A 24,048-nucleotide genomic window follows, 5' to 3' on the forward strand; every position below is an offset into this window, starting at 1 on the left:
ACCATTCCTTTCTCACACACACACCACACACACACACAAGCACCATTCCTTTCTCACATACACAAAACACACACACACGCCCAAGCACCATTCCTTTCTCACATACACACACACACACACACACAAGCACCTTTGCTTTCTCACATACACACCACACACACACACGCACCATTCCTTTCTCACCTTCACACCACACACACACACACACACACAAGCACCATTCCTTTCTCAGATACATACCACACACACACACACACACAAGCACCATTCCTTTCTCACATACACACCACACACACACACATACACACAAGCACCATTCCTTTCTCATATACACACCACACACACACACACAAGCACCATTCCTTTCTCACATACACCACACACACACACAAGCACCATTCCTTTCTCACATACACACACACACACACACCTTTCTCACATACACACCACACACACACACACCTCTCACATACACATCACACACACACACAAGCACCATTCCTTTCTCACATACACACCACACACACACACACACAAGCACCATTATTTTCTCACATACACACACACACAAGCACCATTATTTTCTCACATACACACCACACACACACACACACAAGAACCATTCCTTTCTCACATACACACCACACACACACACAAGCACCATTCCTTTCTCACATACACACCACACACACACACACACACACAAGCACCATTCCTTTCTCACATACACACCACACACACACACACACACACAAGCACCATTCCTTTCTCACATACACACCACACATACAAGCACCATTCCTTTCTCACATACACACCACATACACACACACACACAAGCACCGTTCCTTTCTCACATACACACCACACACAAGCACCATTCCTTTCTCACATACACACCACACACAAGCACCATTCCTTTCTCACATACACACCACACACACACACACAAGCACCATTCCTTTCTCACGTACACACCACACACACACACACACACAAGCACCATTCCTTTCTCACATACACACCACACACCACACACAAGCACCATTCCTTTCTCACATACACACCACACACAAGCACCATTCCTTTCTCACATACACACCACACACCACACACAAGCACCATTCCTTTCTCACATACACACACACAAGCACCATTCCTTTCTCACATACACACCACACACACACACACACACACACACAAGCACCATTCCTTTCTCACATACACACCACACACACACACATACACACAAGCACCATTCCTTTCTCATATACACACCACACACACACACACACACACACACACCATTCCTTTCTCACATACACACACACACACACACACACCATTCCTTTCTCACATACACACACACACACACGCACCATTCCTTTCTCACATACACACCACACACACACACACACGCACCATTCCTTTCTCACATACACACCACACACACACACACACAAAAGCACCATTCCTTTCTCACATACACACCACACACACACACACACAAAAGCACCATTCCTTTCTCACATACACACACACACAAAAGCACCATTCCTTTCTCACATACACACCACACACAAGCACCATTCCTTTCTCACATACACACACCCACACACACACCACACACACACACACAAGCACCATCCCTTTCTCACATACACACCACACATACACACACACACACAAGCACCATCCCTTTCTCACATACACACCACACATACACACACACACACAAGCACCATTCCTTTCTCACATACACACCACACACACACAAGCACCATTCCTTTCTCACATACACACCACACACATACACACCACACACACACAAGCACCATTCCTTTCTCACATACACACCACACACACACACACACACACACACAAGCACCATTCCTTTCTCACATACACACCACACACACACACACACACACACAAGCACCATTCCTTTCTCACATACACACCACACACACACACACACACACACAAGCACCATTCCTTTCTCACATACACACCACACACACACACACAAGCACCATTCCTTTCTCACATACACACCACACACACACACACACACAAGCACCATTCCTTTCTCACATACACACCACACACACACACACACACAAGCACCATTCCTTTCTCACATACACACCACACACACACACAAGCACCATTCCTTTCTCACATACACACCACACACACACACACACACACAAGCACCATTCCTTTCTCACATACACACCACACACACACACACAAGCACCATTCCTTTCTCACATACACACCACACACACACACACACAAGCACCATTCCTTTCTCACATACACACCACACACACACACAAGCACCATTCCTTTCTCACATACACACCACACACAGAAGCACCATTCCTTTCTCACACACACACCACACACACACACACACACAAGCACCATTCCTTTCTCACACACACACCACACACACACACACAAGCACCATTCCTTTCTCACATACACACCACACACACACACACACAAGCACCATTCCTTTCTCACACACACACCACACACACACACACAAGCACCATTCCTTTCTCACATACACACCACACACACACACACACAAGCACCATTCCTTTCTCACATACACACCACACACACACACAGAAGCACCATTCCTTTCTCACATACACACCACACACACACACAGAAGCACACAGAAAGAAGACCAGCACAGCCGGTCTAGCTGATCACGTGGCCGAAGAAAGGAAGATCAGCGCAGCCGGAGAACAGAAGATCTTCGGCCCCGCCAGCCTTTTCTCCGGCTGCGCCGATCTTCTTTTCTTCAGCCACATGATCAGCCAGACCGGCCCACCGGGGGAACCCCGATCCCACGATAGGCCAATCTGCCGCTGGCCTTCAGCCCCTACCATGTGACAGGGGCTACCGGTGCCATTGGTTGGCCCCTGTCACATGGTAGGTGCTAAAGGTCACCGGCGCCATTTTGGTTAGTGGCAGCCGAGGCCCCGGGAGCGGCAGAATCGCTCCTAGGCCCTCTGCTGGACCACCAGGGGGGCGTTGGGAGGGTAGCACTGGGGGGGGGGGGAGGCAGGGCAAGTCGGGGTTGGCAGAATTTTAAAAGGGCACTTTTTGCCCTTTCAAAATTCTGCTGCCTGCCGCGGCGCCCCCTAAGTCTCGGCGCCCTAGGCACAGGCCTAGCTCAGCTAGTGGTTCCTCCGGCCCTGCATGTGGCAGGAAATGGCACCCATCTTAATTCTATGCCACAACTTTTAAAAACATTAGCAATTTCAATTCCGATTGCAGCAAAAATGTCTTAAAACAGTTTTGCACAGGATCATGTGTTCGGACACCAAAAGGTATGAACCAGAACTATACCTAACCTATGGCTGATTATGGCTTTGGCCATAAGATGCCATTCAGCAGGGGCACCATTCACCTCACCTGATACAGCTGTGGGGCGTCAAGAGCAGAACTGCCTGAGGGGGGGAGAAGAGCTACTGCACGTGCTCCTGGTATCCCACTTACTCTCAGGGCTGTGCTTGGGGCGGGCAGCAGTACAAATTAGGCCAAAAAATCACCAACGCTGCCATCCTCCTTTTTTCTGTATGCAGTCAAGAGCAGAATGGCCTGTGGGGCCGAAAGAAGAAGCATTGGCCTCCCACCCTGCCCTGGCAGTCAGAAGCACAGCCCACAGAGCTACAGAAAGCAGCATTGGCCACCTCCTCCTCACACTGGAATTAGGAAAAGTGTGGCCTGGGGGGGGGGGCTGAAAGAAAGAAACATTGACCTCCCACTTCCACTGTCCCTTCCCCCCCTGGCAGTAGTCAGGAGGAGCACAGTCTGCGGAGAGAGAGCGTGTGTGTGTGTGTGTGTGTGTATGATTCAGTATGTCTATGAGAGAGCGCAAAGGAGCGCATGCATGTGTGCATTTGACTGAGCATGTATGTGTGAGAGCAAAGGAATGTGTGTGTTGTGCATGTGAGAGAGATCGTGAATGAGTGTGTGTATGATTGCATGTGTAGGAGAGAGCAAACAAGTTTGTGTATATGACAGTATGAGAGAGAATAAGTGTGTGTGTGACCTGAGCATGAGAGAGAGAATGAGCATATGTGTATATGATTCAGCATGTTAGAGAGTGAACAAGTGGGTGTGTGTTAGAGGAGAAAGTTTGTGTGCAGCAACCCCAACCCTTTCCCTGCTAATCTGCAACAATTTCAGAGCATCTGAAAATCCAATGTTTCCAGGTATGGAATACTGGGGAATTTTTAATCCTTATTAGTTTTAATTCTTGTGTATTATTTGCTGTTTCTGCTGTTTTGAAATATTTTATTGCCATTTGGAAACATTTTATGAGTGTTAAATTACTGAATGCTGTTCCATTTGCCAACTGTTTTGAAATATTTCTTTTTAGTATAGTTTTACTATTATGATTGATGTTTTATATTTTTTTATTTTATTGTTTGATGTATTTTGTTTTTTTCTCTTGTTGTACTGCATACAGAGTCTAACTTGTTGCAATTTCCAGTTCACTTGTTGTCTGCATGTTTCTATTTATACTTTATGGTCTCTTTATTCTGTATTTAGTGAGGGTCTGTCTGTGTTCTGCACATATGACCAAAATGAGCCATTCTGCTAGTTTCTGGTTCTGTGTAGGGATCTATAGCAGACTGGCTTGGTGTTTTAGGACCTAGTGTAATATTTGCAATATTGCCTTTTCATGGGTAGGGTTGTTACTGTTTGAGTGCTGGCAGTTAGTGCTGTTTTGGTATGGGTGGTTTACTATATTGTAATTGTTTACTCATGGCTTTCTCGGGGGCCAAGCCTACACCCAACGTGTGTTACCATAGGCCTATTATCATATGGGTTCCAAACGTCTTTTTTTTTTTTTTTTTACTTGCAGGGTTTTCTAGTTGACACTACAGCAGTGCAGGTAAATCTAATATATTAGACAGAGATGTAGGGGAAGAACTGAAGAAGACAGGAGAGAGAGAAAACAGAAAATGAACAGGAGACCCTGTAAAAGAATTGGGAGACTAAGAGGAGGAAAGCAGTATAAAGAAATGAGGACCAAAGTGATTAGAAAAATAAAATGTCCATACAGCAAGGGTAGAAAAAAGCACTTTATATTCAGTTTCGTAAATGGAATATGTCAACTTTGGGAATGTGCAGGTCATGATATTTGTTTTGCACAATACGGGAGGAAATGTGTTTATATTTCTTTGGTGTTGCATGCCATGCAGAGTCTGACTTCTTGGGGTTTCCAGTTCAGTTTTTGAATGAAGGCTTATGACACCAGGATCCCCATACTGGTTCCGATTGAGCTGGAAGCCCAAAAGAGCAGGAGAAAACTGCTGGGTCAAAATAAAAATGAAAATTAAAGCACCTTACATTTAACAGTCTACTTGCTCATGGTGGAGTATGTTGTGTTCAGAGTGAGAGTGCACTTTTTTTTTCTTGGCCGTAGGTGTCAAATGGCTTGGCTATGGTTCTATGGCAGAGAGAGACCCCCAACCAACCTGCAATAGCCCCGGGACTGTAAGGCCACTATCATTTAACGGAGCCATTCAACCTCGAGAAGGGCACCCATTGAAGAAGTAAAAGCCCCGGGGCCTGGATAGACACTGTCCCATCCCCTGGCTGCCCTTGGAGACAAGCACAAAACACCAATTCCCCAGTAGAATTTTGTAACTTTTCAATTATTGAGTTTGTAGGACCTTCATGAATACAACTTGAAAATATCAGCAAGCCGTATAAACCTCTGGTCCAACTTTATTTTATTTTATGATCAACAGTTCAAAAACATTTTTTTGTTTTTCTTTTTATATTTAAAGATATCATAAAGGTCCCGGAATAGGTACTCCGCAAAAATTTCAACCAAAGCGGGAGAGCAAAGAACTTTCAAAACTTATCTTGAGTGTCCATCTTGATCACGACCCCGACATGATCTGTTGATCATAAAATAAAATAAAGTTGGACCAGAGGTTTATACGGCTTGTTGATATTTTCAAGTTGTATTCATGAAGGTCCTACAAACTCAATAATTGAAAAGTTATAAAATTCTACTGGGGAATTGGTGTTTTGTGCTTGGTTATAATTTCCTCAGATTCCGAGGTTTGTTTTGGGGCCTTGTGTTTGATTATTGCCCTTGGAGGCAGCCATAGTGCCTATAAAAAAAATTGGGTGGGAACCCAGCCCCTACCCCCCTAAAACTCTCTCTTTTAATGCATAATCCTGGCCCCTGAAGGCTGAGACCCCTCCTCATCCCTCCCAGGAGCCCCCTTTGTTTAAAAAAAAATGCCCTGGTTGCCCAGTGGATCACCCCTCTCCCAGACTCCCCTCTTACTCCTAAAAAAAATCTCCCTGGTGCCTTAGTGGACCTCAGATGTCCACCCCCCCCCCCCCCCCCAGATCGCCCTCTAATCTGGATAGGAGCAAATAGCCAGATGGTGGCCATTTTGGGAAATGGTTGCCGTGAGCTCAGAGCCTGGGGACACTCGAGGCTGCAATGTTCTAGCGCTTGCTTTTTCCAGGTTGGAAGGGGTGGATGCCTGGGGTCCACTAAGGCCACCAGGGAGATATTTTTTTAGAGTAAGAGGGGGTCCAAGGATGTGAGGAGGAGCAGTCCACTGGATCACCAGGGCTCTAGGTTTTACAAAGAGGGATCCTGACCTCCAAGGGATGGGATTCAGCACTAAAGGGAAGGGTGTGGGGCTCCTGTCTATTTTTAAGTTTTGTTTTTGTTTTTTTTTTTTACTTCTTTGGGTGGGGGTGGGAGGAGCCTTCTCCAGGCTGAACGGCTTCTCTAAGCGAAGGCAGCCTCTTGGTCCCGGGACCGTCATCACGTGTTGATTGTGGTCTTTCTCTGCCGCAGTATTTTTCCTGATAGGAAAATATCGTGGCCCGCAGTGTTTTCCTCTGGGGAAAAATACCGCAAGATTCACAAAGCCACAGGGTCATTTTCACAGCTTTGTGATTCCTGTGGTAGTTTTCCCTTGGGGGGGGGGGGGGGGAGAAAAACACCGCAGCTTAGTAAATGACCCTGAAAGTTAGCCAAATAACTTTAGAACTGCCTCAGCAAAGTCCTAAAGCTATCTGGCCATGCTCGACCAGGTAACTTACCACTTAACTGGATATATTCAAAATGTATCTGGTTAAAGCAGCTGTGGACTACAAATAAAACAAACAAAACATCTTTGGGCCTTTAAGCCCACCCCTGAAAACACACAAACATTATTGTGGGCATAGTGTCTGATTCCCCCACCCCCGACCTTACCTGACCTCCCCCTCCTGGAGATCTGAAACCCCTGCTGGGAGCGCAGTAATCCACCCACCTCCAGCGTTGCTCTGACAGCAGGGTCAGAAGCCTGTCCTATTGTCGGAGCAACACTGGAAACGTCCAGAAGCGGGGAGGAGATTACCGCGCTCCGGGCAGGGGTTTCAAGGACACGGGAGGGGGTTGGGGATTTCGGGGACAAGGAGGTTGCAATGGCGGTGGGGGCAGGAGGGAGATTCTTTTTAATTTGGAGGGGTTGGGGGAGGGTACCACAGGAATCGGGTGTTACGCCCATAATTATATTACATGATTACGCCCCCCCCCCCTGACTTCACTGGGAGCTCCGGCGACGGTTGAAGAGCGCCTCACCATCAGGCGCCAGCGAGCAGGGAGGCCGCCCTCCATCCTGGGCCCCCGTGAGAACTAAACAACAAACTGAATGGCAGGAAAAAAAAAAAAAAGATACGGAACCAACAACCAACAGCAGGAGGTGAGGGAAATTGAATGACTGAGATCTATGACCACGCCCCCCCCCCCCCCCCGACGTCACTGGGAGCTCCGGCGACGGTTAAAGAGCGCCTCACCATCAGGCGCCGTGCGCCAAAGGGGCCCTCCCCTTTGTGTACCCCTTCGTGCTTGTAAAAAATAAAAAATATAAAAGATTTTTTATTTTTATTATTTTTCTTTTATTTAAACTTTATTCCAATTCTTTACCTTTTCTTTTTGCTTGTTAATAATTTTAATTAGAAATGTTCTTTGTATTAGACTATGGAAATTTATTTCCTGCTATTCTGTTTAATGTAAACCGGTATGATTTACATCGGATGTAAGAATGTCGGTATATAAAAATTATAAATAAATAAATGATTTCGGGGGGGGGGGGGGGGGGTGAACCGGGCCCAAAGGCCCCAAAGTTGTTTGGGTTTTTTGGTTTGTTTTTTTTCCAGTTTGCGGTTGCTTAATTGATTAGAAGATTTGGAATATATCTGGTTAAGTGCTAAGTTATCCAGATCTATGTAGCGGGATAACTTTAAAATCTTACTGGCTATATTTAAACACGTAGCCAGATAACGTAGGCGAGTATATTCAGTGGGATGTTTATCCTGCTGAATGTCTGGGTCAGTTTTCCAGATAACCAGTCTGTTTCTGAATATTGGCCTCCTATATATTTAAAAATGTACAAAATTGGGCTGGCCCGTTGGCTTAAGTGACAATCCTGTTCATTGATGTGCGGAAGGGCCTTGACTTAATCCCCTGAGCTGACTGGGGCTGGAGATGCTGCAACAAGCAGCATTCACAAGACTCCTCCCTCAGGAGGAGGTGGCAGATGTCATAATCATTGCTTAAGGGTGACCGCTCATGGCTGGTTTCAGGGCCCACCACTGCTGGCTTCCAGAAGGAGCCTTCGGGCAAGGACTGACACTGTAATGACCAAACTAGGTGTTGGAGCTGGGAGAGGGATATAAGAGGGAAAGTGGGATGTAAGGAGGCCAAGGTCCCTCATAACTTCATTTCTCTGTCTCTCTTTGCCTTCCTGTGACTGAAGTCACACATACACAAGGGAACTTTAGGTGAACCACAAGTTTAAAAAAAAAAAAAAAAAAAAAGCATCTCTTAGCAACCACAAACAATGCATAGGCTAGAAAGTCTTTCATAATTTATCAGCTGTTGGCTCACCTTTCACTTTCTGCTTCACTCACCTCAGGAACTAGCACCAGATGCCTGACCTCTGATGCCTGTGGAACCTGTTTTGTCTCTCCCAGGCTCCTGACCTCTGCTGCCTGTGGAAGATGTTTTGTCTCTCCATGACTCTGACCTTTGCTGCTTATGGAGCCTGCACTTTGTCTCACCCTGACTCTGATCTGTACTGCCTGTAGATCCTGCGCTTTGTCTCTCTCAGACTTTGACCTGAGCTGCCTGTGGATCCTGTGCTTTGTCTCTCCCAGATTGTGACCTTTGCTGCCCGTGGAACCTGTGTTTTGTCTCACCCAGATTTTAACCTTTGCTGCTTCTGGAAGCAGCTCCTTGCCCCCGAGCTTTTGAACTCCAAGATCTCAGTTTATCTGCACCATGGAAGAATTGCAGTGAGTTGTTATGGGCAACCATTACTGCTGTCTTTTGTACTACTCATGTTTCTTCCGTTGTCCTGTATGTATCTGATCCTAGGATTGCAATAAGGCTTCTTATGATTACTGTTAAAATGCTCTGGTGGCAACTTGTCCCCGCTGACTCGTGTTCCTTTAGCTCTGGGTTTTTGGCTTTCCAGAGCTGAACGTTTTTAGGGCCTGGGGAGCAAGGCTGCTTAGAGTCCCTGAAAGGTGCTGGTGATTCTGCTGTCAGCAGGACTTGATGAAGTTTAAGGAGCAGCAAGTAAAAAGCCCCTGTTTGCAGGCTGAAGGGTTTGGATACCTTGGAAAGCACAAATGGAGCAATGTAACAACACAACAACATCCCTCAATGGGAGATGTATATCGGTAAGTTTTAACAGAGAAAATCCTAAAACAATGAGACTCTGAGCATCCCATCTGCCCCAAAATGTACACATCTTTAGTTACCAGGATCTAGAATCAGTGTGGCATAGTATCCAGTCTATATCCTTGTGTATATCTGTATCTTTATATCTATATGATTCTATGGGCAGGAGTGGAAACATGTTTAAAAAAAACCTAGGCTCAAAGCAAAATTCTTAGGGGCAAAGAGTCAAAAATGACTTATAATTTTGGGATTTTTTTTTTTTTTTACTCTATCTATTTATTTATTTATTTTTATTTTTTTGCTTATATTCTGACATTTTCTGTTCTCCCCTTCCCCTCCCAATAAATTTCATTTCCCTCCAGCTATGTCCCTCATTTTGTCCCTTCTTCTGCAGCCCAGCATTGCCCCTCCATTTGGTGGCAGGTGTCCAGGCAATATGATGCTCGGATTTATTTCCAGCCTTGTCTGTGGGTATCCAATGTGATCCAATGTGTGGATGTATCTGTGTGAATATGATGATGTATCTGTGTCTGCATTTTCCTGGGTGATGCTGTGTTTGTATCTATTTGATTCTATGTGTTTATCTTGCAATGCAGCTTGTTTGACTCTCTATCTGTCTGATGTGTGTATGTGTGTGGTTGTTTGTGTGATGCTGTGTGTGTATATATATCTGCCTCTGTGTCTACAAAAGAACCTTCTTGTTGAAGTAAACAATGTGTCTCTAGACATTGCTATTTGCTCCTGGGTGTGTGTTTAGCAGATTCTGGAAATGTTTATTATAGAGCCCAGCATCACAGGGATTTGAGCTGCTCTCCTCTTGGGAGGTGACACAAGGTTCACTTAATTTTTGTAACGCATTTCTTGCATTTTCCTCTTGTAAAATTCCATTGTATGTTAACAATGATAGCACTAAGACCCCCGTCTCCCCCTCAGGCTTGTTTACTGCCTCTCAGGGCACAAGATGATCCCCCCCTTTCCTGTCTAGTGTTTTCTCTGAATCCCTATGTGCAGACAGAGACCCGAGAGAGTATGCTCAGTAGAAAATCTCGGATAATGAAGCGTCGTCTTTTCCTGAAGTTACGGCAGAAGTGGAAGCTCCTGGGGCTTTTTGAGATTGATGGAGAGCATGAGTTTTACAGCCTGACCTGTTTGCTGAAAGAGGGTTTGCAGGCTGCACTACAAGAGTCCATTGATAACCCTGTGCTGGTGAGTGACCCTCAGTATTTTACATAACCTCCCTTCTCATATCACTCCATCTGTCTATTGAGTATTTTTCTCCATCTTATCTCTTATCCTGTGAATGCAGCTCGCTCGCTCTTTCTCTGCAAGATGTCTAGAAACCATACCACAATGAGTGGGCATCAGGATGCACACCACAGATGTGTGTATGCCATGACTTCATCACAGTCCATAGGGATAAGTAAGAGGGTCTGTGGGAGCCAAGCAAAGGAGGTCTTATGATTTACTATATATATAAGAAATGTTGTTGGAATGATGATTTTTTTTCTTCCTTTCAGGATCCTCTTTGTGACACAGATTATAAAGCTGTGCTGACCCAAGCTCATGAGGTAGGAGCTCACAGATATCTGGGAGTTGAGGGGTATGGGGTGAGAGCTGACAGAGGACCAGATGCTATTCACAGGAGGAAGCGCTCACTGAAATGTCAGTGGCAAACGAGCGATTACTCTATACAATGAATGCACAGAGAGAAGAAGATCCATAAGTATCAAGATATACAACTGGATAATTGGAAAATGTGGCAAAAAGATAAAGAAATAGTTCCAGTTGTATTGGGTGAATTCCAAAGGCACCTTGATATGCTGTCTGCATGTATTATGTCCTATAAACTCCAGAAGGGAGGCTCTCTTTGGTCCAGTATCCTGTTTCCAGCAGTGGCCAAAGCATTAGCAGCAAATTTGAGAGACTGAAATCTTTTTTTTTTTTTTTCCATTTTTTAAATTTTATTGTGTTTAACACATAATATACATACATAGTGAAATAATGAAGTAATCATAACACAAATGAAACATTTTCCTCAGTCCTAATCCCACCCATCCCACAAGAGAAACTGAGATCTTACCCAACATCCGAGTGAGATGTCATAGTATGCGCAAAATCACCAAATCACCAAAAAGCAAGCACCTCACTACTACATTAAAAAACCAAACCAAAACAAAAAGAGATACAAATGAGATCACAATTATAATAAACTTTGGGAATGGTATCAGAAGATAATGTGTTTGCTGAGCAAGTGTAATCTACTGCCTCTCGCCTGCGATGGTCGATGCAGTTAGTGGTGTCACTTTCACGTGGAAGAATTGCATTATTGAATTTATTTTCACATATAAGGCATCAGTAAAAGGTAAAGACTGTGAGTTTTTCCTTTTTTTCATAAAAATTGCATATAGGGATTTAAATGTAGGTTTGTGGTTTGGTAGATGACCTGACAACTTGGTGCTTGTGGCCCATTTTGTGCAAGAGGCAATGGATTGCACTTGCTCAACAAACCATTCCCAAAGTACTGTTCCCAAAGTTTATAATGAATTGTGATCTCATGTGCACCTCTTATATGGGTTTTTTGATGCATAAAACTAACTCACTTGGACCCATTTACCTGTGAAGAAGCGCTATACGAATAATTGTTCCAGGGATGCTGACGTATGCCCTGGGAAAGGATAGAAAAGCAGGCTATGGAGATACTGCAGCTGTAAATTCATCTCTTGCTCACCTCTCACACAGCTTCCAGTTTGTCTCAGTGGGAAGAGAGCAAACTGTAGAGCTGCAGCCCTCAGTCCCCTGCCCTGCCACAGCCTGTGCTGCTGCTCCTCACTGGCTCTATCTGTGTGCTTTTTTTTTTTATTTTATTTTGTTCGAGCTGTGGAGATGGATCTCTCTGACCTAGTTCTGTGTGACCTCCAGGAATTTGAAATGCGAACATTTGCCGGACCCGTGTTCACTCACTTCCGCCAGTCTTTAGGCATGGCCGAGACAGATTACCAGCGCTCGCTGTCTTCTGACGGATTCTACCTTCAGTTCATCAGCAACTCCAAGAGCAAAGCTGATTTCTTTCTCACGTGAGTGCTTCTGATGATCTTTCTAAGTAGAAATGATAGAATGATTGCTCAGTGGCAGGGCTGCACACTACTAGAGGAAACCTTGGTTCGATTCCCAAGTCCAGCTTCTATTTCTCAGGCCAGCCTGGTGCTAGGGCTGCCTTACAGACAGCAATCACAAGCAGTCCAGTGACTTAGGACAGGGAGATCCAGCCATTGCCCAACAGCAACAGGTAGTGATCAGATTCTGGGTTGATACATAGCAGGGGCTGGAAGGAGCCGTAGACTATGGGCCCTAGCCAAGGACTTTAATTGTGATGTTTGGGCTAGATGCGGGAGTAGAGATGGATGGTATGGTTGAGAAAACAGATAAAAACAGAATAATCTACCTCTGTTGGTAGATTATTCCAGACATCTTTCACCGTCTCAGTAAAAAATTATTTCCTCATGCTTCCTCTCATCCTTCTTCCTGCAACTTCATATGATGAAGTTTGACAAAGGGAAGATCCTGTCAGACAAACTTGATTTGAGTTCTTTAATGAGGTAGCAAAAACTATTGTATTTTCTAATTATATTACCTTAATAGATTAATTGTAATTTAATAAAACATAAAATTTTTAAAAAGTAGTGGATTAGGGAGGTGCAATGTATGTAGCCTTTGTGGACTTCAGTAAGGCTTTTGACATTGGAAAGCTAGAAAGTCTGGGAGTAAGATAGAAAGTTTTAAAACTGGATGAGGTACTAGTTGAACAATAGAACAAAGAGAGTGGTGATCGATGGAGTCCACTCTGCTGAATGTAAAGTAACTGATGGCATATCCCAGGGCTTGGTGCTAGGAGCAGTTTTTTTCAATATTTTTATTAGCAACATTGCAGAGGGACTTGAAGGAAACATATACTTGTAGATTTATATAAAACTCTTTAGCAGAACAGATGCTTGAAAGGGTAAAAAATTAGAGAGGACTTGAAAAAAATAGAAGCATTGCCATGGTTTGGAAAATGAACTTCAGTGCTAAAATTCATGAATGTGGAGCGCTACAAATCACCTAAAAGGACAAGAACTTAACTGTTAAACAAGACAAGATCTAGGAGTAATGAAGGCTTCTTACAGTGCTTGTCTCCATTTACAGATACACTGTACTCAGTCAGGGTAGAAGCATTTTATTGGTATGCAAAATAAAGACAGTATCAGGAAGGAGAGACAAATGACTGGCCTGATAATTGCTGTCAGAACTCCTTCAGTTCTCTGCCTGCACATTAACTGCTTATATAGAGATTTTCTTTCTGTGTTTACCAGCTTCCTCTTATCTCAGCATGTCATGACAGCTGGATCTGTTTCTTTTCACCCTAGCCCACTATTGCCCCAACATTAGTATCTTTCCTGTGGCAACAGGCTATCTCTCTTCTTTGAGTTACAGCCTTACCATGATGCCTGTGGTTTTGGCATCATGAGTCTCTTTTGTCTGATTTGTCAGTTCTCCCTGCTGGCAATGTTTTTCTTGAGCAACACAGCTGCAGTTCTGCACCTACACAATATCTCTGTTAGAGCTGTCTCTCACTCTGCAGATATAACTAATCATCTCAGATGTCTTGAAGGTAGTCGATATAATAAAGCAAAAGGGAAAACTAACAGTATGCTTGAGTGCATCTGTAGAGGTAAGAGCAGCAGGAAAAAGGAGGTAATAATGCCCTTGTATAGATCACTAGTGAGACTCTACCTTGAGTACTGTGTTCAGTTCTGGAGACCATACTTTTCCAAGAATATTAAATGGAACTAAAATGATACAAGACCTGAAAAACAAACCCTATGAAGAAAAGCTTAACACATTCAAAATGTGTACTCTAGAGGAGTACTCCCAGGGAACTCCCAGTCAGGCGAGTTTTCAGGGTATCTGTAATGAATATGCATAAGACATTTGAATGCATTATATATCTTATGCATATTCATTGTGGCTATCTTGAAATCCAACTGACTGGAAGTCTTTCTAGGACAGGTTTGAAAGCCACTGCTTTAGAGAAAAGTAGGGAAAGAGGGATATGATAGAAAATTCAAATATCTTAAAGGCTTCAATAAATTATAGGAAGGTGAAAATTTCCATAAAATATATTTCAGCTCTCCGATTACTGACAAGACCTCCTCAAACCTGTCAACTCATTATGAAATCCAAAACCTTAGTCCTGGTATGTTTCAGTTTAAATTTGAGTTTGGTATTGAACCTTGTAGAACAATAGTCATTAGACCTAAATTTTTCCTTGCTTATATACATATTTATGGGGTGAGGGTCTAGTGTCGGGTGCTGAAGGTGTGAGGCACTGCTAAGTCTTTACATCATCCACCTCTTTCAGTGAGGACTATGCATTGTGTCCACAGCAATGACAAGCGCTTCTTCTTGAAGACACAGAGCAAGAAAGAGGTTCGGTTCCTTCTAAAAAACCTGAAGAAATACATCCAGTATCTGGAGATGTACCCTCACTCGCTCCTTGTCAAGTTCCTTGGTAAGTGCCTGCCACTGTCGCTCACTCCTTGCCACATTCCTGGGTAAGAGCCTGCTTTACTTGCTCCAAGCCACATTCCCTGTTTGAAAGCCTTCCTCACTCACGCCTTGTCCCTTTCCCAGGTAAGATCCTGCCTCATTTGCTCCTGGCCACATTCCCTGGTAAGAGCCTGTCTCTCTCATGTTCCATAGTAAGAGCTGGCCTTGCAATGATTTAGTAGGGGTGGGGAGAGTTGTCTGTTTATAATATACTCTGTGCCAGTACTAAAGCTGAACATGTAAAGCAAGTTTACATACCATAAATGGTATTCTGCTTAGACAGCAGGATGAATTAACCATGACAGGTAGGTGACGTAATCCAATGGTATTGAATGGACCTATCTCTCTAAGCTCATAGAGTGTTTTTGCTCTACTGAGCATGTTACTCCTGGAGGAATTCTGCGCAAAAAAAATTAAAATTCTGTGCACACATTTTCTAAATTCTGCAAAATTCTGTGCATTTATTTGTCAAAATAACATAATATTTTTTCCAAATTATCAGTCATATGCTTTTTCTAACATACCATCTGTCACACACATGTTCTGTCTCACCACATACAACTCTCTCTCTCTTTCTCTCGCTCACACACACACATACGCAGACACCTACCCACCCACACCGGCTTACAACAAATAGATGGGCTCACACATACACTCTCAAGCCTGGGCCTCTTTTTCAGTCACCAGCAGGATGAGGTCTGCTGGCAGCCACTGGACCCTCTCTCTTTCACCATGGTGGGGGTGGCATGAGAGGAGGTAAACAGGAACAGTTGCAGAGGTCAAAATAGGATTCACATCTCCACCTACTCTAGGCCAGGGGCAGCAACCCATGGTACGGCATGGCACTGGACAGCTGAGCAGACAATGACCTCCACTGCCACTGAATCAGGAAGCTAGCCCCAAGCCTCACATGCAGCAGCAGGAGTTGCTACTGTGGGACCGGTCTCGCAAAGCAGGAGATAATATTTGATTAAACGCAACCTCTGGGGGGGACATCAACGTCCACTCAGCTGTCCAGTGCCAGAGCACACATGTCAAAGGCTGCAGACCTCTGGCCCAGAACAGATGGAAATATGAAACCCACCTTGACCTCTGCCCCTATCTCCATTCACCTGCTTTCCCCTCATACCTTGAGCCCCCATTAAAAACACTCTCCCCCTTCTCTCTCTTTCTCTCTCCCCCTTCTCTCTCTCTCACTCCCCCTTTTCTCTCTCTCTCTCCTCCTTTCTCTCTCTCCTCGCTCACTGATTGATTGGTCCTGGCCTTCCCGCGGTGGAGCTTGCTAACCTCGCCCGTGCCATGCTGCCTCTGCTCCCCACGTGAACCTTGCCCGTCCCATGAAGCCTCCGAGCGCAACATGTGATGTTTCCTCTTCCAGCAGGCGAGCATGCTAGCATAGCAGTCTCAGTGGCAGTGTAACCAAGACTACTATGCTAGGCAAGGGAGGAAATCTGCAAGGCGAGGGAGTAAATCTGCAGGAAGGGAGAATTCTACTCAAATTCTGCATTCCACAGTAGTGCAGAATTCCCTCTGGACTAGCATGTATGGGAGCTTCTGCTTGGACGTTGCCTGGTGAGCCCCTCAGTCATTGTAAAGCTAAATCTAGCTAGGTACTCAACTCGCCAGGGAAGTGGGCAAGTATTTAGTAATTCATTCTGCTGTGTACAGAGAATACTGTTTATGGTAAGCAAACTTGCTTTCTCCATTGACAAGCAGGACTGAATTAGCTGTGGGGAATCCCAAGCTGAGGGTTGCAGATGAGCATGTAATAAATAAGCAACCTGGACCCCACCATGGAGAGTAGACTGCTGGGTGAACAGGCTATGTCCAAATTTACTGTCACTTCTTGATAGACTGTCCAGACATTAATGGGATGTGAAGGTGTGCATTGAGGATCAAGTTGCAGCTTTGCCGATGTCTTTAATCAGTACTGCTCGCAGATGATTTACATACTAGCATAACATAGTAACATAGTAATGACAGCAGAAAAAAACTAAATGGTCCATCCAGTTGGCCACCAAGTTTCTTATGGTAGTAACTGCCTCTCCATGCAGGTTATCCCCATGTTCTATTAGGATAGCAACTGCCACTCTATGCCAGTTATCCCCAAGCCTTATATTAAGGTTAGTAATTTACAATCAAAACCAAGCAACTGTCAAATCATTTCTTTTCATTTGAGATTTGTTAATTTCTGCTTATGAATACTACCTATGTAAACCGTCAAGATTTGTCGATTTTAATAGTTATGAATGTGACTTCTGTAAACCGTTGTGATCATTACATAGAATGACGGTATATAAAATGCTTAAATAAATAAAATTTATTGCTACTAGCATTTCTACAGATTTTATAGATGCAGTTATGTCTTTCACTTGATGAGCTTAAAGAGTCTGTAATCTGTAGGTGTGCTAAGGCATAAGTCTGCTTTGCCCAGATGACTAGAATCTTAAGAGATGAATAGCTGTGAGGCTTGGTGATGTGACAGAGTTCTTTTCCTGTAGTAAGCTAATGTTCTTTTACAGTCTAAGGAATGAAGGGCTTTTTCTTGTTCATGTGCATGTAATCTGGGAAAGAACATAGGTAAAACAATGGCATGATTAATATGAAAAGCCGAAACTGCCTTTGGTAGGAACGTTGGGTGAATGTGGACCACTACTCTATTGTGGTAGAATTGCAGATAAGGAGATTAATGAACCAAGGCCTGAAGCTCACTGACTCTTCTGGCTGATGTGATTGCAACAAGGAATAATACTTTCCATGTGAGAAATTTGAGGGAAGCCAACCCCAAATGCTCAAAGGGTGGCTTCATAAGTTGTCAGAACTACTTTAAGGTCCCATGGAATAGGTAGCTTGACCACTGGAGGTTTAGTATGCCATAAGCCCTTCATGAATTTCAATACTAAAGGTTGAATAGAAATTGGCCTACTCTCACTATGTATATAGTAAGCTGTTATGGCACCGAGATTAACTCATACTGATGTAGTACTAAGATTTGCGGAAGAAAGGAAGAGCAAATACTGGAAATGTTGGCATGGCTCACGTGAACAGGTGTAAGGAGCTTTTTTTACACCATGTTAAGAACTGTTTCCATTTAAAGCCATAAGTTCTTCTAGTTGAAGGTTTTCTAGCAGACATTATTATGTCTTCAGCTTCCTTGGATATGGAAAATGGAGCAATCAAGCTGTCATTTTGAGAAATGGGAAGTTAGAATGAAATAATGTCCCTCTTCTTGAGTTAACAAGGCTGGATCTGTCCTCAATGCAGTCGAGGGCCGAAGGACAGTTGAACTAAGTACACGAACCACACTTGTCTGTGCCATGCTGGTGCAATAAGTATCAGACAGACCCTGAAATTGAGCAGTTTTTGTACTGTCTTGGCTATCAGCAGAATCAGTGGAAATGCGTACATGAGATCTGCAATCCCGCTGAGCAGAAAAGTGTCCTGAGCTGATATAAGTTCACTGGGAAGAATGGAACAAAATCTTTCCACTTTTCTGTTTTCCTCTGACGTGAAGAGATCAATGGAGGGGTGTCCCCAAAGTATGAACAGTCTGCAGCCTGTTGACTGTGCAGGGACCATTTGTGCAGGTGAAAAACCCTGCTGAGGAGATCCGCTAGTGTATTGGTAATCCTCAGAAGTAGGATGCTCGAAGAATTGCTAGGTTATTTGGATACCCATTCCCTATTCCTATTGCTTCATGGCAGAGTCCATAACCCTGTGCCTCCTTTTTTGTAGATAAAAGAAAATACAATAAGGTGCCCAAATTATTATTCTCAGACTACTAAAAAAAAAGTGGAAATTGGTATCAGTCAATATTTGAACTTATAACCTTTAATCCACAGTCTCTTGCCCACAATGGGCTTCAGACTGTATCATGCAAAAGCACATCTATTAATATCAAGTATCAATTCCAACCTATCCACCTACCAAAAATATTGCATTTATTTATAAATGTCCAATCATTTTTTCTTTTATTTCCACTATTCTTTAATTTTAATTTATCCAATCTTTAAAAATACATATCCTGCTATCCTTTTCAAAAAAGTCTTTATAGTGCTCCCACTCTAATAAACACCCTCTGGCAACCACCCAACATTGCCAATGTTTCAGCACTACCAGGCGCTTGGGATCCAGCACTATCACTCTAATAAAAGCACAAATATAACTATCACAAATTATAATTTTAATCATATGAAAACAAATTAAAATCATCAAACTCCCGGGATTAGAACACACATACCTTGGCCACTATCTGCTCTACTTAACTTTCATTAAAAAATAGCGGCAATCTCCTCAAATGCTATTGTACCTATCAAATTTAAAGAACTCAAATGAATGCTCTAATAGCCAATCAAAGAAAGTAACATCAGCAATACACGTACAAACGCATTGACTCGATCCATAGAAATAGCGTCCAATCAACTTCTTTATTAAGACCATGAGTTTGCACTGTATGTAACTTAAATATCCATTTCTGCTCATGTTGAAGTAAACGTAAATAATGACATTCATTGCTGGTTGTTCTTACACTGAAAAACATAGATCATCAAGAGTGCCCTAATATAATAAAGAGTGTTCTATGAGGGGGGTTTCAACTCTGACAATTAATCGTGTTATGATTTTCAATTATATGCATTCTTGAGACCCTCCTTATTTGTTGACGTAGAATATGGCTACGTGTTTGTTGGTTTGAATGAGAATGCCTTTTCCCTCAAGCAGATGGGAGAAAGTCCTTAAGGCTTTCTAGAAGGTTGCTCTGAAATTTCCTTTCTGCTAATGACCAAGTCCCTTGGATTCGAAAGGAGCACATGGGCTACCTGTCCCCTGGTGGAGGCATCTGTTGCTAATGTGATCTGTTGAGGCAGTAGACTGAGTGTTGACCCCTTTTGTAAGGTGTAAGAGTAAAGCCACCAATGACGTTCTTTTCATTTCCTGTGAGACATTCACTGAAGTAGTCAAGGGTTGAGTCAATTGGTCCTATTGGGAGCGGAGGCCCCATTTGTAGGACTCACATGTGGAGGCAGGTTAGTGATGCTAAATGAAATACTGCTGCTATGTGGCCTAGAACAGCTAGCACTTCCCAGACTGTCAGGGCCAGAATTAGCATAGATGACATAGGCACGTGCCTTGGATGCCAAATTCTGAAGGCGTCCGAAAACCGGGACTTCTCCCACTGTTCTTTGATTTGTAGGAGAAAATTTCCCTACTCTGAGTTCTATGCCTATGGGCATAATAATTTTAAATCCAGCTCTGCTGCATGTTGTGTGATCTGTTTTCAGCAAGTGATGAACAAGGAATCTGAGAGAATTCACTCGATCTGTCAGAAAAACTGCTCTCTTCTATAGAGAGACTATCCTTACCCTGATGAATTGGATTCTCAGAGATGGAATCAGGGTCAATTTTTTTTTTTAATTCATTAGGAATTCTAGTGACTGTAGGAGTTGAATTGACTTCTGTAAGGAGTTCAACAATCCTTCCTGGGAAGTCACAGTCAGTCACTAGTCAAGTAAGGAAAGATAAAGATGCCCTGACAACGTAGATGGGCTGTTACCACAGCTAAGCATTTAGTAAAGATCTGCTAACAGATGAAAGGGGAGTACCCAATACTGTTAATGAGAGGATTGTACCACAGAGCATAGATAACACCAGTGCGAGGGGTGAACATAAGTATCTTGCAGATCCAGGGCACACAACCACTCCCCTACCTGTTTGAAAGGTAGCATCATGTGGAGGGAGTTCATCTTGAATTTCTCCCAAAGTAGATTCTAGTTCAGACTTCTTAAATCTAAGCTGGATCTCAATTCCCTGGACTTTTTGGGGATAATAAAACAGTGGGCGTAATACATCTGGCTATGTTAATTGGATGGGACAGGTTCTATCGCCCACTATGTGAGTAGCGACTCCACCTCCAGATGGAGTTGCATTGACATGATCTAGATTGAAGGCTAAGTAATAAGGAAGTATGGGACGTCTGAAGAAATGCAAGTGATAACCGGACTCTGCAATCTTGAGACCTCTGTGATCTTACACCATTCTTCGGGGTAGAGGTAAATTCCCCCCCCCCCACACACACACTTGAGAGAATGAGTGCTAGGCTTGGAAAATGGTCCAAAAATTGGTCCAGGCTTGGGCTGGACCTGTTGTGTTGCTTTTAGTTGCTGTCTTTCATTCTGTTGGCTTCAAGCCAGAAGCTGTTGTTGCTGAGGAAGCAGAGGCAGAGCTCGGTACCACTGGAATTGCCAGAAGAGGTGTCTTTGGAAGCAAGAGATTTATAAGTGAAACAAGGCCATCTCGGAGTGGATTGTTGCTCTGAGCCCATTGAGAGCAACTGGACTGCCACATGTCATTGATTTGAGCACCCATTTCTCTGAGTTTGTCTCTGAAGAGAAGATCTCCCAGGCAGGGGATGTCATCTAGCTTATCATGGGACATTGTTACGCAAACTGCTGGCTCGCAGCAAGCCATCCATTATGCTCTGATGGAGGATCAGATTGTCGTATCAACCCCTCCTAAACTGATCAAATAATATGGCATATGCACTCTTCCATATCTAGGAATGGCTATGGGTATGAGAGCCGCTATTCCCCAGAAGAAAGGGCTTCAGTTTTTGAATGAGGTCATGTAAATATTGAACCATACAAAACTAGTGAGAGAAAATGCACATGGAGCTCTGGAACATCTTTTTACCAAAATTGGTGGAGCATTCTTAAAAGTCTTTGCTCTTTTCAGAGTTGAACCCACAATAACTGACTGATGAGGCAGCTGCACTACTCCAAAATCTGGAATTTTCTGGACTCTATATTTGAAGTCTAATTTCCTTGCTACTGGGATGCAGGAAATCAGATTCTCCCCCATTCTTTTTTATAATTCTTGCAGGATAGCATGAATGGTAATAGCTGCTGGCTCTGCTAGGATATCTAAGATCTGTAAGAGAATCAAAATTTCTGTGTGAAGGTCTTTGTCTTTATGGACACTTAACTCCGAGCATCTTACCCACCTTGTCCAAAAAACTGGAGTATATGAGATCCTCAGGTGGGGATGACTGTTCTGGAGACTCAAGTAGGGGCTTGAAGGCTATTCCCATTGAACCTTCCTCAAATCCAAGAGGGGAGGAAATACCAACCCTCGACGACCCCCCCCCCCCCCCACTAATGAAGTAATTGATTGAGGAGGGATCCCTGATCACTTTCGAGGGGTGTATTCCTGGTGTACCTCCTCTGACTGACTGACTCTGCTATAAATGAATGTCAAGGTCTAGATCTATTTTGTGGAGGTTCTAATGGAATACCCATCCAGGCGGTAGGACTCCTTCTTGCAGGAATAAATCTGATATCCTAGAGAGGAAAGGTTGAAGAGATGTAAAGAAAGTCTTTACCAAATAAGACACAAAGCCAGTATCCCCCAACCATCTCCCTGCCCAGATTCTCTACTCCAACATACAAAACATCACACTCTCTCACCCTGAGTCATTACAATTGTAGATTCCAGAAATAAGTTTATGATGTACTTGGTTACACTCAGAATGCAATGCAGCAGAGATAATACACAGATGTAGCAAAAGCAATGGTCATAATAATAATACAGTATAATACTTTCCTTTACTTTTGTTAAAAGGGCCAAGGAAAGCAGCATGGCTCTGTCACTTCTGGAAGTTCAGGGGTCTCTCTCCCATGCCTATATTAGTTATCCCCTATTTGTATGTGTAGCCCTCTTCCCATTCTGCTCCTAGTCATTGGGGGGGGGGGGCAAAGAAAGGTCAGGGATCAATCAGGGCCCCATAACTAACCGGGTTCCTGACCGGTGGGGGGGGGGGGAATCTTTACAAGGCCCTGAGGGTTTTGTACTCACAGGGACTCATCATGCACTCCACAAAGACCATGACCACACCAGCTCTGTTGTTTAAAATAAAAATCTTTACTGACTAATGGCAGGGAAAACACAAAGTCCAAAAACAGATAAATTTCTGACTAGTGCACCACACTAACGCAATTCAGAAAAAAAAGTCACAAAAAATAAACAAACAATCTCATTCACCACTCCACACTTCTTCCCCAAAACAGATCAGCTCTTCAGGACAGGATCCTCCCAGTACCTGTTTGGTAGCTGTCATCTTTTCTCCAAGGCTCTTCTTTCTCTTTCTCTCTCTCTCTCCTTTGAGTCTCAGGCTGACTGTAGCTGAACCAGTCTCTGACTCTGGTGAACTTTCCCAGGCAGGCTGCCCTTCCTATGGCACACCCCAGTACATCTGTCCATCAATTCTCTAGGGAAATCCTCTTCTCTTTAGGGTTCCCACTTCACTCTAGCAGATTTTCCCAGGCAGGTTGTCTTTCCTCTGATACCTCCTAGTACTCATCCCCAGCTCTTTAGGATCCTCTTTACTTTCCAATCTTCAGAATTTCCAAGAACTCCTCTCCTCAAATCCTTCTCTTCCACTCCCAAAGCACTCCAGTGCTTAGAATCCTCCCCTCATGACCTAGGCCATCCTTGTGAAAGGATAAGGCCCCTCAGGTGCCATTTGCAAGGAGAGACATCCTGATTGATTCTCGACTCCCTCAATGTCACATGGACCCAGGCATTTTGTTAACACACAGATCCCTCCCAATGGGGAGTCGTACACTGCATTAACACACCTATAGTATACTGAACTCACCCATAGCGGTGGAGTCTGAATGAATACCTCAGACTCACACTGCTGGTAGGATGACCTGTTGAGGCCA

The 24,048-nt window shown here is 43.8% G+C and overlaps 1 protein-coding gene across 5 annotated transcripts in view; it reads left to right on the top strand.

The window, feature by feature from the left end:
* The first annotated feature begins 9,086 nt into the window (after positions 1–9,086).
* Positions 9,087–24,048, top strand: part of PIP5KL1 (phosphatidylinositol-4-phosphate 5-kinase like 1) — a 72,285-nt gene continuing 57,323 nt past the window's right edge. The window contains exons 1-5 of one of the 5 annotated variants that reach the window (XM_029611346.1): positions 9,087–9,744; positions 10,757–10,951; positions 11,263–11,313; positions 12,665–12,819; positions 15,169–15,293. In XM_029611346.1, coding sequence (XP_029467206.1) covers positions 9,694–9,744; positions 10,757–10,951; positions 11,263–11,313; positions 12,665–12,819; positions 15,169–15,293 — 577 coding nt within the window. In that variant the 5' untranslated portion in view covers positions 9,087–9,693. Of the gene's footprint in view, positions 10,952–11,262; positions 11,314–12,664; positions 12,820–15,143; positions 15,294–24,048 lie in introns of those variants that run through there. The other 4 variants (XM_029611347.1, XM_029611345.1, XM_029611349.1 and 1 more) reach the window with 4 other exon arrangements.

Source organism: Rhinatrema bivittatum, chromosome 8, assembly GCF_901001135.1.
Source record: "Rhinatrema bivittatum chromosome 8, aRhiBiv1.1, whole genome shotgun sequence".
Taxonomy (NCBI): domain Eukaryota; kingdom Metazoa; phylum Chordata; class Amphibia; order Gymnophiona; family Rhinatrematidae; genus Rhinatrema; species Rhinatrema bivittatum.